The sequence below is a fragment of the Pinus tabuliformis genome, chromosome 6 (assembly GCF_031772625.1).
Source record: "Pinus tabuliformis cultivar Carrire ecotype Pingquan chromosome 6, CPIR1, whole genome shotgun sequence".
Lineage (NCBI taxonomy): Eukaryota > Viridiplantae > Streptophyta > Pinopsida > Pinales > Pinaceae > Pinus > Pinus tabuliformis.
The window spans coordinates 1,636,265,636-1,636,281,299 of record NC_142292.1 but is presented as its reverse complement, the minus strand read 5'-3'; the positions used below and the strand labels follow the sequence as shown (position 1 = coordinate 1,636,281,299).

At 40.3% G+C, this 15,664-nt stretch overlaps 1 protein-coding gene across 1 annotated transcript in view; it reads left to right on the top strand.

The window, feature by feature from the left end:
• Positions 1-15,386, top strand: part of LOC149265203 (S-formylglutathione hydrolase-like) — a 214,246-nt gene extending 198,860 nt beyond the window's left edge. The window contains exon 7 of the mRNA XM_089429168.1: positions 14,952-15,386. Coding sequence (XP_089285294.1) covers positions 14,952-15,134 — 183 coding nt within the window. The 3' untranslated portion in view covers positions 15,135-15,386. The remainder of the gene's footprint in view (positions 1-14,951) is intronic.
• The last annotated feature ends 278 nt before the right edge of the window (positions 15,387-15,664 follow it).

The window sequence follows — 15,664 nt, the reverse complement described above, 5'->3', positions numbered from 1 at the left end:
AGATCCATCAGCAAGAGATCAACAACAAGATATATACTAAGACAAAACTTCATCTTTCATGTTGCGGCCCTCCTCATCATCTCTATCCTTTTTGCGATATTTCAGATTATAATCCATCAAGTGTGTGTCCAAACGAGCTCCATCCTCCCTCTATTTATATAGTTCAAAGAGTTGTGAATAGATATGTCCATTGGGGTAAGGCCGACTTGACATGTAGGCCAACTTGGCACCTAGAGGGGTTTTTGACCCAAAATTACATATTTGACCCATAATTTCTTGTGGGTTTTCCTCTCTAGGAGAGGTTTTGGCCCTAGCTAGCAGCCTATATCTTGTGTCCACTTTGTTTTATTGATTTTCATGTGTTTGGTAACTGTTTGATGAATAGAACACTATAATAACAACATAAGATGTAACTAACAATCATCAAGACTACAAGTTGAAGTAAAAGAATATCACAAGCAATTGTCAAAATAAAGAGAAATCACTTTTAATCTAGTTGCCCTAGATTTCTCAACAAGTAATAGGTGTTGAAATCTGGGACAATGCTGATGATCATAGGGTTTCTAGCTAGTCAACTGTCAAATGAGGAGAATTTTTTTTATCCTTCGGGTTTCCCAGTTTTGGTGGAAAACTAGTAGTTAAGAAATGGTGTCCTTACCTAATAGGAATACAGCTCAAAATAAAAACAGATCATGATAAGTTGAAGTACTTATTGGAACATAGGCTATCTTTAGTAGACCAACAAAAATGGGTTATAGAGATGCTAGGTTATCCGTTATACCTTTGAAATTATCCACAATAAGGGAAAAAATATTGTGGCGAACGCAGTCTCAATGAAAGAGGAAGATACAGAGGGATTACTATGTGCGATCTGCATTCCACAATATGACTGGGTGGGAGAAACATGGATATAATGGAAGCAAGATGAGAAGGTATGCAAGATCATTCAACAACTATAGGAGGGACCCTGATGCAATGGAAAAAATTATGTGGAAGAAATATTTGTTATGGTATTAAGACTGCTGATGTAAGAACTCTCAACTCAAACAAAAATTCCTTTTGAAATTACACACTTCTTCTGTGGGAGGACATTCAGGGTTTTGAAAACATACCATAGGATCAAGAAAGCTATTTTTTGGGGAAGCTATTTAAGCAGATGTGCAAATGTTTGTGGCTGAATGAGTTGTATGCCAGCCAAATAAGGGAGAGACAACCAAGGCCTTGGGGCTCGTACAACCTTTAGACATTCCAGGCTAGTGTTGGAAGAAGTTTCAATGGATTTTATTATGGGTTTATACAAATTTGAATGAAAGAATGTCATTATGGTAGTGGTAAATCAAATGACAATGTATGCCCATTTTTGCTCTCTTTCTGATCCTTTCAAAGCAAGTGCAATGGTAGAAGCATTCATGGAAACAATCCAAAATCCACATGGAATACTGTTAAATTATGGTATGTTCTATGCTTAGAGCAGTGTACTTCTTTTCTTCTTATTAACCACTGATTAGCAATCACATATACATTAAGTAAAGTGCAGATAGAACATTAAACAATCGACAGAAAACAAGCCAAGACAAGAGACACAAGATGTGGCGGCTAGCCAGGAACAAACCCCAATGCACAGAAACCCTTTGATCAAATCTTCTTTTATCTTCAATAGTTCAGCAGAGAGAAATAGTACAAAGTGAGAATTCTGTAATTTTATATCAGCAGCAGCAAACCCTAAATCAACAAAGTCAAACTTAGTCAAACGAGATGAAATTGACCTCCAACATGCTTGGTCAATTTCCCGGTCAGCTAGTCTTCGAACAACTTGAAGAATCAACCCTTAAACAACCCCAAATACACAGTCAAATTGCAGTTGACTGAAGTCAACCCGCTGCCCCGAACTAGGGCAGTCAATGTTAGTAAAAACTGAGGTTAGATTGCCTCGATTTTCGTGCCAAAAAATGCGGCTTGCCTAGGAGAGGCAGCCACACCAAAACCGTACTCTTCTAAAGTCAACGCTTGGTCAACGTTGGTCAAAGAGACCTTCAGCAACTTCTGCATCCTCCTTTCTGCGTACTCCTTTCTTACTGCGTCCTCCTTCTTCCCACGTGTGAGTTGCTCCTTGTGTAACCTAAAGCTAAGGAGAGAGAGAGAAGACATGAGTGAGATGAGATGATGATAAAATGAATCAACCTCACTTGTATTTATATGATTCACTGGGCATGTGTGCCACACATTTCACTGCTGGCTGACCTTGACAATTTGTCAAGTAAATACAAATAAATTCATATCTCCATAAATACTTGTCGGAATCGGATGATCTTTAGATCAATCCTACACCTCTTGACAAGAGGAATCTAGGAAAAATATCAGCTGCCATAAATGAGATGACCCACATGGAGTTTGGCCCTAGTTGCCAATTTTAACACTCCCTCTCAACTAGGGAGAACTCCATCTGCTAATCTGTTTGACCATCGGTACTGTCCCAGCCATCAAATGCACTGCCTTGCACTGTTGGCTCTGCTCTGCTCTGCTGAACTATGAAGAAGAAGAAATGATCGAGGATATATCATACCATCCTCCACTGACCCGAAGTCAATCTCAGAGTGTGTCATACCACTCTCACTGATCCCAGATCAGTGTCATTGATCCCAAATCAATGGAGGTCATCCTAGCATAGGGAGTACGGTAGGTACAACTATGCATCCATCGATAGTACTACTAATGGTCCCTAACCCCATTTCCCTACTCATTGATCAAATGAGAGGCAGTTCCCATGAGTCCCAGACTGCATGGGTAGGATGCCTCGACTGGAGAACTAATCATCCTGTCCACAGGAGGAGTCATCCTGTCCAATAGTCGTCGCAGGAGAACTAATCATCCTGGTCCACAGGGGAACTAATCATCCTGTCCCACAATCGCCATGGGAGAACTAATCATCCTGGCCCACAGGAGAACTAATCATCTTGTCCCACAGTCGCCACGGGGTGTCACAGGGGAAGGCTGAACCTTTCACCCTGTACATAGTGCACCACCAGGGGATGGTGAGTCGCCCTGTGGTCGCATGTTGCTCCAAGAAGTACCCCGCACACCCCTGGAGCTCCTAGAGCTCAATATATGCATCATACACGACCCTCATAAGAGGGTCTTTCAATGACACCAAGTCGTTCTCAGAAAGTCAGGAATTTGACCTTTCCCAGGGGCTTCGTCAAAATGTTAGCGACCTGTTCATCTGTACCGATATGTTGGAGTCTTATTGCTCCCTGCTATACCATATCTTGGATATAGTGGTACTGATATCGATGTGCTTGGAGTGATCATGAAATACAGGATTCTCTGATAAACGAATCCCGCTCTGGTTGTCACACAGGATCACGATAGTATCCAATGTGAATCCAAACAACTCACTGAAGAGCTTCCGCAACCAGACCGCCTCACAAGAGGCCATACTTGCAGCAATGTAGTCTGCCTCAGCAGTGCTCAAAGCCACCGACTTCTGCTTCTTGCTCATCCAGGATATTGAGGCAGATCCCAAAGAGAAACAACACTCGGAAGTGCTCTTTCGGTCCACTACACTGCCTGCCCAATCAGCATCGGTATATCAAAGTAGTCTCACATCTCCAGTAGTGTATCTCAACCCATGAGTGATTGTGCCACGAAGATATCTCAACAGTTTCTTGGCACCAATCCAATGTGTGTGGTGAGGCTCAACCATATGTTGACTCAACGTGTTGACTGCAAAGCATATATCCGGACGGGAGTTCACCAAGAACATCAATGCTCCGGCAAGTTGATGATACTCAGTAGCATTTCGTAAAATAGGTCTGACAACACTACCGCTTAACTTCTTGAAGTCAAGCTCTATCGGGGTAGTCACGGGCTTGCAGTCCACTATACCGAATCTCTCCAATATCTTCACCACATATTTTCCTTGAGATAGGAAAATCTCCTCTAGTTTCTGCCAGACTTCTAATCCTAGGAAATAGTGCATCAGTCCTAGGGCTTTCATCTCGAACTCGGAAGCCAACTCCCTCTTACATTTGAAAAATGAGAGGGTCTGCACCTGTTAGAAGGAGGTCGTCAACATACAACACTAATATGAGAGGTTTGTCATCTTCAACCTTAAAGTAAAGGTTAGGGTCGGCTTCACTCCTAGTGAATCCCAGCTTCATTAGGTAGCTATCGATCCTCTCATACCACACTTAGGGTGCTTGCTTTAGCCCAAAGAGGGCTTTCTTCAACCTGCACACATAAGATTCCCGAACATGAATCTCAAATCCTTCGGGTTGTTCCACATAGACTTCCTCTTTGATTGAACCATGCAAGAATGTAGTCTTGACATCCATCTGATGTAGGTTCCATCCTTGCGAAGCAGCAAGGGCTATGATCGAGCGGATGGTGGTATATCGGGCAACAGGTGCAAATATCTTGTCATAGTCTATACCTTCCTTCTAAGAGAAGCCACGAGCGACAAAACGAGCCTTATACTTTTCAGCACTTCTATCAATTGCATGCTTTATCTTGCAAAGCCATTTCGAAGTGACAACTGCTTTGTCCTGGGGTCTGGGGACCACATCCCAAACATCGCTTTTCGTGATGGACTTATATTCCTCAGTCATAGAATCCTTCCATACTTGATGCTTGACAGCTTCTGCAAATGATGAAGGCTCATTTTGGATGATCGTGCTCATGATGGTCAAGTATCCCCGATACCTGGCGGACTTCTTACTTTCCCAGAAAGTCGCTATGGGTGCAATGTGTCCTTCAGCATCATCAAGTGTCCCCTTAAGCCATGAAGGCCTCTTCCTAGGAGAGGAAGGCTCTTGCGGAGGGGGGTCAATAGGATCCATAGGTTCTTCCACATCGGGCATTGTCTCATCTTTTTTTTCCTTCGGTTCCCTGGTGTCAGCTTCTTTAGATCCCCTTTGAGTAGGAAGATTTTCAACTTTGCTAAGAGCCATATCTTCGTCAAAGGTGACATCATGGCTAATCTCGATTTCCCTTTGACCAGCCACATAGATTCTAATCTTCTATAGCCCTTAGTATTTTCGCTATAGCCCACGAAGATTCCTTTTTTTCCAGATGCACCCAATATATTCCTTTTCTCCTTCGACACATGAAAATATACAGGACTTCCAAAGATTCTAAAATGAGATACGTCAGGTTTCTTACCAGTGAACATCTCTTCGGGAGTCTTGGAACCCAATGCTTGGTGAGGGCATCGGTTTTGCACATATACGGCGGTATTCGCAGCTTCGGCCCATAGAAACTTCGGAAGTCTTTGATCATGGAGCATAGCACGGACAACTTCCACAATCGTACGATTCTTCCTTTCCGCCACACCATTCTGCTCAGGAGTATATGGTGTTGTAGTCTCCCTCTTAATGCCAACCTCTTTGCAAAAGTCATGGAACTCATTGGATTCATACTTAGTCCCATTATCAGTCCTTAAGATCTTGATTTTCTTTTCGGTTTGATTCTCGATCAAGGCTTTGAAGTGACGAAACCAAGTGAACACTTCATCCTTCTTTTTCAAGAAGTATATCCAAGTCTTGCGAGAATAGTCATCTGTAAAAGTGAGGTAATATAAATATCCTCCCAAGGAGTTCACAGGCATCATACCAGATATGTCTGAGTGAACCAACTGCAATATATCGGAGGTCTTGCTTTGGCTTGAGGGGAATGGTCCCCTTTTGAGCTTCCCTTTGGCACATCCAGGACATACACCTTCTTGCTCTACTCGGAACTCGGGCATCCTTGTCACCATTTGTCTTGCATTGGGTAGAGCTTTATAATGAAGGTGAGCAAACCTCCGATGCCGTAGTTCGGACTGAAGTTATGTGTTCCAAGACATGACACCCAGTGGACTTCCTCCGACCTGACATAATGAATTGACTCAAAATCCAAGAGTGAAAGCTTCTTTAAAATTCTTTTTCCATACACATACCTTACCATCGATGAAGGTCACCTTGTAGCCTTTGTCTTCCATTGTCGAAATGGACACCAGGTTCTTTTTGAGATCAGGTACATATAGGACTTCTTGCAAATGAATTGTATTACCTTGATTCAATTTAAGAGTGACATTCCCTACGCCTTTCACGGGATATTTTGCGTTGTCCCCAAGAATAATTTCTAGGCTGGTCCCCTTCTTTATCAGATTAGAGAGAGCTTCTTTGTAACCAGTGAAGTGCCTTGAGGCACCACTATCAATAAGCCAATTTCCCAGCGAGTCCAGGGGAGCAGTAGTAGAGAGGGCCGCTGGTAGACAATATTCATCTTGCTTATTGTTAACAACGTTAGATTCATGCCTAGAGTTTCTTGCTTTCTTGAAGGGTTGTCCTCTTCCTTGATTTCCGACATTTCTTTTACCTTTGCCATTGGACCTGCCATTCCTTTGATTGCCTTGAGAGTGATTTTGATCATCGTCATGGTGTGAGTCCCTCTTATTAGGGCACTACCTCGCATAGTGGCCCATTTTGTTGCAATTGTAACATCGTCCTTTTGTTCCACCCTTCGGTCCAACTTTTCCTTTGGATTTAGCCCCAAAATTGTTTCTTCTTTTAGCATGAGAAGAAAAGGAAGAGGGATTTCCTTTAAGTGCGGGCATTTCTTGCTCTTCCATCCTTGTTTCTTCTTGAATACATCTAGTCATCAATTCCTCAAATCCTGGGATGACATTATTGTTGAGAAGAGTAGTCCTGAATATATACCATTCAGGGGGCAGTCCACCAAGAGTTGTGATAGTCATTTCCCTGTCAGGAACTACTTCCCCGATAGATAGGAGATCATTCTTGATCTCAGTGATCCTTAATTAAGAAATATGCTTGCATACTCTCATCTTTGCCCTTCTTAATTTTCTTCAGCTTATTTCTAAGGAACAAAACTTGATTTGCATCATTAACTTTAAATAAACTCACCAGTGTATCGTAGATTTCCTTGGATGTGGTCAGCTCGGAAACATAGGCCACCAAGCGCTTGTCAATAGAATCTTGGATGATCTTCTTTACTTTGACTTCTCCCTTGGTCCAATTGATTTTGGTAGTAGCGGATGCATTTGATGGAGGCACAAAAATATTGCCTCTCACATGGTCCAACACTTCCGATCTTCTAAGGTCAGATCGAGAGACATCTTCCATCCGTGATAGTCAGACTTCTCACGGAGCTTGTCTTCAGCAAGGAAGAGTGTTGAGGACCCCATGAAGTTTTTAGGATAGCCTTGCCAACCTTCGGTGATTGCTCTGCTTGGGCTTTGTCTTCACCTCACCTCTGATACCATGTTAAATTATGGTATGTTCTATGCTTAGACCAGTTTACTTCTTTTCTTCTTATTAACCACTTATTAGCAATCGCATATACATTAAGTAAAGTGCAGATAGAACATTAAACGATCGACAGAAAACAAGCCAAGACAAGAGACACAGATGTGGTGGCTAGCCAGGACAAACCCCAATGCAGGGAAACCCTTTGATCAAATCTTCTTTTATCTTCAATAGTTCAGCAGAGAGAAATAGTACAAAGTGAGAATTCTGTAATTTTATATCAGCGACAACAAACCCTAAATCAGCAAAGTCAAACTTAGTCAAACAAGATGAAATTGACCTCCAATATGCTTGGTCAATTTCCCGGTTAGCTAGTCTTCGAACAGCCTGAAGAATCAACCCTTAAACAATGCCAAATACACAGTCAAATTGCAGTTGACTGAAGTCAACCTGTTGCCCTGAACTAGGGCAGTCAACATTAGTCAAACTTGAGGTCAGATTGCCTCGATTTTCGTGCCAAAAAATGCGCTTGCCTAGGAGAGGCAGCCACACGAAAACCACACTCTTCTAAAGTCAATGCTTGGTCAACGCTAGTCAAAGAGACCTTTAGCAGCTTCTGCGTCCTCCTTGCTCTACTGTGTCCTCCTCCTTCCCACGTGTGAGCTGCTCCTTGTGTAACCCAAAGCTAAGGAGAGAGAGAAGAAATGAGTGAGATGAGATGATGATAAAATGAATCAATCTCACTTGTACTTATATGATTCACTGGGCATGTGTGCCACACATTTAACTACTGGCCAACCTTGACAATTTGTCAAGTAAATACAAGTAAATTCATATCTCCATAAATACTTGTCGGAATCGGATGATCTTTAGATTAATCCTACACCTCTCGACAAGAGGAATCTAGGAAAAATATCAACTTCTATAAATGAGATGATCCACATGGAGTTTGGCCCTAGTTGCCAATTTTAACAAATACTGAGGATTATTGTAAGTGACAAAGACCCAATTTTCACTTGAAACTTTTGGATTGAATTATTTTCTTGTTTGGGTACTCAATTGGCTCACAACTCTTCTTACCATCTTCAACCGATGGGCAAGCTGAGATTGTGAATAAATGTTTAGAAGGATATCTACATTTGATAAACTAACACAATGGGTCACGTGGTTTCCCTTGGCAAAATTGTGGTACAACACATCCTTCCATACTTCATAAAAATGTCTCCATTTATGGCACTGTATTGATATCATCCTCCATCTATCATATTACCCTTGAAAGGGACTATAAAGGCTCAAGTAGTTGAGGACCACATAGAGCACCAACAAAAGGTTCTAAAACTATTGAGGGACAACTTAGTTATTGTACAAAATAGGATGAAACAACAAGCATATCAACATCGCATTGAAAGAGAATTTGAAGTGGGGGATTGAGTATATGTGAGACTACAACCATATAAACAAATGTCCCTCAAGCGACAAAAGGACAATAAATTAGCACTTTAGTATTTGGCCCCTATAAGGTGTTGCAAAGGATTGGAAGTATGGCTTACGAATTGGAGTTGCGTCCATCTTCACATGTACTTCCAGCGTTCCATGTTTCCTACTTAAAGTAGGTAATTGGTGACAAGATCCCAATCCAAACTATTTTACTAGAAGTTAATGAAGAAGGGAAAATTATACTAGAATTAGAAACAATCTTGGAAACAAGGATTAAGCAATTGAGAAATTGACCAATTATTGAGGACCTCGTCAAATGGAAGAACCTAGCACTAGAAGAGGCGACATGGGAAGATGAGTTTTTCATGCATAAACATTTGTAGTTAGCCAAGTGTTGAGGAAAACACTTGTTTGAAGGGCAGGGGCATTTTAAGACCTATATAAGCCCCATGTTAACCCTAAAACTCCTTATGAATCCCTAGATATTGAGTTATTGCATTTCTAATGTTATATTGTTATGTCTAGAACCTTTCATTATACCCTTTGTCTCTTATATATATAATATATATACACTAAGAAGACCTAGTCTTAGGATCATCAAATCTGGTCTTGTACATTATATTTGTTGTAAAAGGAGGTTTTCCCCTCAAAGTGAACTATAACTATTGGTTTCTTATCATTTTGAAGGCGCAAGGTTCATAACAACATATCCTAACTAAGGGATATGATCGTTCAATAACTGTGACTAGTCAATATGTGTATGTTTAAACTTCAAACTAACTAATGGACATGACAGTTCAACCATAATGACTAGTTGATGCATTTAAGTATACCATTACATGGCATTGAATCAATCAACATCTCATGTCTCAATCAATCATTATTCAATTATATTATAATATCCTATATGGATTTGAACTACCATTCATTTCCATGTTGCATATTTTCTCGGTACTAAATTGTTGTCCATTACATCTACCCTATGCATAAGTTGTGTGCTTCTCTATGGTATGTCTCTGGTTCTACCACGTTGTCATTTGTGATGATTTTTGTCATTCTAATAATGCATGTTAACCTAATTAGCGAGACAAGTCCAAATAGGGTCTGTGTCCCCTATCCTTTGTGTTAAACACAAATATGTGAGGGCACATGTCTTGTGAATAGGACACGTGCCAAATATGTGTTGAACACTTGTCCCCACTGTGTCTTTTGTAAAAGAGCCCTGCGGTCTGTAAAAACACAGTTTCCCTTTCATTTGCTTTTCAGTCAATAGGTTGGATATGTGAGACGTTTTGCAGTGCAACTGAGGGTTACTGTGCAATGTTAGAAGAAATTCCAAATTTTGGGCAAGTGGATTTTAGTTTCTAAATTCAAAAGAAAAATTGAATCTTTGTCCAAATTTCATTTTTGTTTGTGTAATTCATTAATTCGTTATATATATATCTGTTCACGTGGAAAACACATTTATAGTCCATATGATAAATACACATATTTTGGTCCTCGAGGGGCTATTCATTCTTAACAAGGCTCGAAATCATGACATCAAAGCTCATCATGTCACTTGTGGGACTTGAACCTAGGTGGGGAGGACCCCAATCATTCCTCCCAGCCACCATATATATATATGACTTATCCTCAGTTTTCTGTTTTTGGGGTTTCCGTGTCTGGTGTTGGACAGTCGTATTTCCATGTCGTCTATGTCCCATGTCATCATGTCATGTGACTTAGAAAGTAAGTTTGGTTAAATTAGTGCATATGCTGATCTCTTTACTACAATTAGCTTAATTGCTATCAAATTAATTATCATTATTGTTCTTATGTGTTAGTACCTCCATTGTACCCTAAACACTAGATTCATTGTCTAATATAATGCTATCTGTTGTGGTGCGTTAGAGGGCTTTCTGTTGAGGTGGAGAAAGTGCACACAATATTAATCACTACAAGTCTCCAACTAATTTAGGTCCTCTAGCTTTGCTAGAGAGCCTTGAATTCCACGCCATACATTTTATATGCTGGAGAGAGGAGCAAAAGATCTATAGGAAGCACTTTCGTTGCTCTTAGCTCTCACATCCAAGCATAGTTGAGGATTATTCTTTTATATAAAAGATTGAATGCAGTTATTTTGACCTATCCTTGAACTTGCTCTTGGAGGATGACTTGGTGGTTATACAGAATCTGATCAACACTAATCGAGCCTGATCTGTAGATATTGATGAGGATTCAGAGACAAGTTTGTTCATGCCTAGGACAAGTATCTTACCTCTTTTTGCACACACTTGACATCCCTTTGATCACCAATCAGGCCAACACTTGTTATTTGCTCATTAAGCGTGCAATCTATGCCCGTCTAAACCTACCTGACTGTCATGTCTATCATGGTGGAACTGATGGTTGCTATATAGCTTCCCCAAGTGCCCCTCTATCATGGTACAATTGATGGTAAATTGCACATCGTTTCTTGAGAACTATTTTAAAATTTAATCTTGTTCAAGTGACCACTGAAGAATTGAAGAGCCACTATTCACAAACACACTTTGTGACCACACACTTCAGTGGTGGAAAAGGTAACAATCTCTGTTGTTGACTTTTTAGGAGGTTGAGTTCCTTGTTAATTTTGGAGATTGTCCAACCAACTGCAAGGATCCTAGTCTTGATGAATATTAAATGGTGCCCTGGCAAATGCCTTAAGATTGAAGATTGCACGAGCTAATTGAGCACAATGATTGACATATCCCAAACAAGCAAATGACCCAATGACTTCTTTATGCCTTTCCTTCCTATGACCCAATGACTTTATTGCTCCTTGTTGCGGATGCCCTTGATGTTCCAATGAAAGTTGCTGAGAATTTGCATGACTATGCTTACTGATATTGGTGCAAATGTCATTCTTTGATGTGTGTTTTTGGTCGGGATGTTCCTTACATGAAAGTGGGCAAGCATATTTTTTTGCAAGATGCTTGCTATGAGCTGGTCCACCAATATTGCTGCACCAACCAACAGAACCACAAGTCGAAGAGAAGGCATACATTCACTTTTGGTGTAGAATTGCGAGCAGGTAGATGGTTGATCTACACATTTGTTGATGAGGCCTTTGAGATTCTGCCAATGGAGAATGAAGAATGGTTCAAGCTTAGTGCCAACTAATATCATTATAAGGAGAGTGATGTGCAAAGACCGTCATTTTCGAATGCCAAGAACCAATTGAAATAGAGAGAATTGCTTGATTGGGTGAAAAAAGATGAGGGTACACCTTTTGAGCATAAGATAGTCTTGAAGGAGCCCTCTAGTTGCTGCCCAGGTTACCAAAAGATGATCACTTATAGAGGACACCTACAGTGCCCCAGACAAAACACTGACATAGTAAACCAGTTAGAGGGATATGACAGCAACCAACAATTTACAAGTGATAGGTTCTCTGTTGTTGCCGCCGTGTTATAATTGCTAATGTTTAGTGGGTGTGCCTGTTATGATATGTGCTATGCAGGTAAAAGGATGCAGTGACATAGTTAATAACAAAAAATTCTGTTTGTTGTACAGTGTATTCTGTCTTTACCCATGTGTGCCTTTAAGGTCATCACAGGATTAGATTTTGAATTAGTGACAACTTTAGGTTGTTCTTAATCTTTATCAAAGTAGTGAGAACTAGTGATTGATCCTAATGGATCCACGAAAATTCAAAATGGATTTACGTTTTATATCTCTTGTTGATTTTGTGTTGAAGAACTATTGAAGTTTCATGGTTAAAATTGTGATAGAAGTTTGGTCGAAAAGTTGTTACATGGCCTTGGAGAAGTCCTCGGAATCTCAAAAAGTAGCTAAGATAAAAGTGCATGCGGAGGTAAGAATGTGGTGTAGGGGAGGTAATACCTCCGCACTCTGCACCTTGCATGGAAAGACAAGCTCAAGCTGCCATCCATGTGAAGGTAAGGTTATGTGGGGCGGAATGCTATCTCCATACTTCACATGCAGCATAGTAAAATAAGGCAAAGAATTGGAAGGCAAGGCACTAGGCATAAGGCGCAAGGTAAAATGAGAAACGGTGGAAGAGGCTTATGGAACTTGGAGTATTTGGGGGCAAGGAGATGTGCAGATCCCAAGTGGGTGAGATGCGAGCCCAGGCCAAACAGTCAGGATCTATTATGCAACCTCCACCCACATATATTTAATGGGACTTGGAGCTGTGCTGTGGAAAAGTCAGTTGGACATGCATGCAGACCTTATTGGCTGTGCAACATAAAACCTGGTTTGTAAACTGCACAACACCACTTACCACTCTGTCTGCAGTATTGCTCGGATTAACTCTTTCATAGATGCTCAAGACTAACAGGTTGCTTCCTAGCTGGCAGGTGATGTGGCTGCTCAGAGTGCTGGCATCTGTCCCCTTCGACCAATCACAGAGACCAATCACAGGGTGCCACATGAGAGTGAGAGAAAGCCAAAAAAATCTTACTGTGGAATTCAAACTGCCAGGGGACAAGGGGTGCAAGACTGTAACTGACCTGTTACTATTTCTTGGGAAAATGGTTGATTGTTGGCCTTCCCTATACCCTTGAGTTGCAGACAGAAAAAGAAGGTGCAAGTATGAGGCAACGATTAAGAAGGAAAAGGGAGGATAGACTGGAGGTGCCTGGGAGCAGACGAGATAGAAGACATTCTGCAGGTTGTGTTGATGCCAGGTTTGCACTTATTGCAGAGGTTGGAGGGTTTGACTTGCACAGAAGCTGATTGACTGGTTTGTGGAAGAGTTCTGAGTGCACTTAGAAGTTAGGGCATTTGCCACCGTAATTGTATCTCCTGTGAGTAAAAGTCCAGAGAGCCTTCTAACTGAGAAAGCATTAATATAGCTAGAGCAAGATGGACATTTCTAGCTAGAGTTTTTTCCAAGGTGATTTTCTCCAGGTTATCTCGTGTTATTGTTTTTATGTGATTGCATTGAATTAATACTGTCCATAGACTAGTTGAAGAAAATTCGATCCCTCTTTAGCACAACAGCTTATTAAAGCTTTAAGATTTGTGTTGATTTTATTCCACACTAAGACACTAAGGCCATAATGCCTAAGATTATTGATCAGTCACAACTTGTTCTCAGTTGTATACTGCTTTAAAGATTCTAGTTCACGACATTGAATCAAGTTGTCTCCAGTTGCTGCAGTGTCAAGGGGGTGTGTGTAAATGGGTCTATTATGGTTCACGGCCACACTACTGACGAATAATGTGCTGTTTTTGTGTTGTTCATGCTTCTTGTTTGATTGGTTAGAGACACACTGTCGTCACAACTCTGTTGTTAATTTGTTATAGTATATTCAAAAGAGAACTCGATTCTCTTGTTCCTTCTTTTACAGCCCATGTTTGGAACTGGTTTTTGTTGTGAGCGAAGAGATGCCATTTGGTGAGCAATGCCATTTATTTTTTATAAGATGACGATGACTGAGTTTAGTTTAAGACGTCGACATGGTCAAGATAGAAGGGCATAATTTTCTTTGAAGAATGTGCTCTATTATCAAAATCGTTCTCATGTTTCTTAGGTTCCAAGATGGAGTGATCCATATCGTTTTTATGTTTGCCACCCGCCAACATGTGGAAGTCCCATGCTCTGCTTCTTGTTGTCAAGTTGCGGTGATATTTTGTTTGTTATGCCTGGGGTGACTTTCAATTTCAAGTAGTTATTGTTTCCAGACGAATTTATGTACTGACATGCATTTCAAGCGCATATCTTCTGATATGGTGCACTGGTGCATGACTTGGCTTATGTGTTTGATGCGTTCCTTCAAATTTTGAAACTGTTCATCTCCTCGACTGTTTTGATTCCGTTGCCAGGTTTTCTTTCCATTAAAATGCTATGCGCTGGTTAGAGTGAGATTACTTTTCTGTTTATGTTCTTCCAAACAAGAATTTTCATATCCCAGTCATGCTTGCATCTATAATTCCAAATATCACATCCTATTCATTCATGGAATTTCACGTGTTTCTGTATCTCGTACATTTATCTATAGGTTCCATCTATAAAATGCAAAACCAATCGGGTTTTTATTGCAACTTTTGACACGCCTATGTTACCTTGCCCAGATGAATGGTAACGCTTGCCCATTCAGTTTCATTGTTTTCGCCTTTTTCTGTATAGAATACTTTGATGGTTGTGGCATATTCGAGTAAACAAAGACTTCATTGATTAGGCCTAAGAACTTATTCCATTTCTTTTAACATTGCTTCCTGTTAGTTTATCATACTTGCAGTGTGTATCATTATCATATGTTTTGTGGATTTCAGGGTGAAGAAGATAAGTTTCTACACAACCAGCTGCTACCTCATAAATTTGAGGAGGCGTGTAAGATAGCTAATGTTCCTTTGACTTTGCGGTTGCAGCCGGGATATGATCATTCATTCTTCTTCATTGCCACCTTTATAGATGAACACATTGAGCATCACTCAAAAGCTCTTCATGTTTCATGAAAAACTCTGGACGTTTGACATATATAGAGGGAGAGAGGGATCTGGATATTATTGTCATTAGATTATTATGGTTATATTGTGAATAGGTGGCCCATAAGTAGTTTTAAGCTCTAGCATGAGTGGACTTAAAAGAAGCCTTCTATAAGTGGGATTACAGTCTACTTTTGTAATGTTTTCTGGTTAAATGATACTCAACCAGGCAAGAATTAATATCAAAGTTATAGTAGTACATATCTATTTCATATTTCTTAATTCGAACGTTACATTATGATGACTTCTTTCTGAATGCATGTTCTAGATCTGTACCAACCGAAGGTCACTTATTCCTCTAAGACAGTTTTAGATTTTTCGACTTCCACATTATGCGTCGGATGGAAATGTAATAGGTCGATTGTACGGTCGTTTTGTAATTAGTTTTGGGAAATGATGATTATAATTTATTAAGATAAATTTTAATTTATTAGAGGTTAAATAAATTTGATGATAAATTGATTTGTTTTAACCATTTTTTTATAAGATAAGAAAGTAAG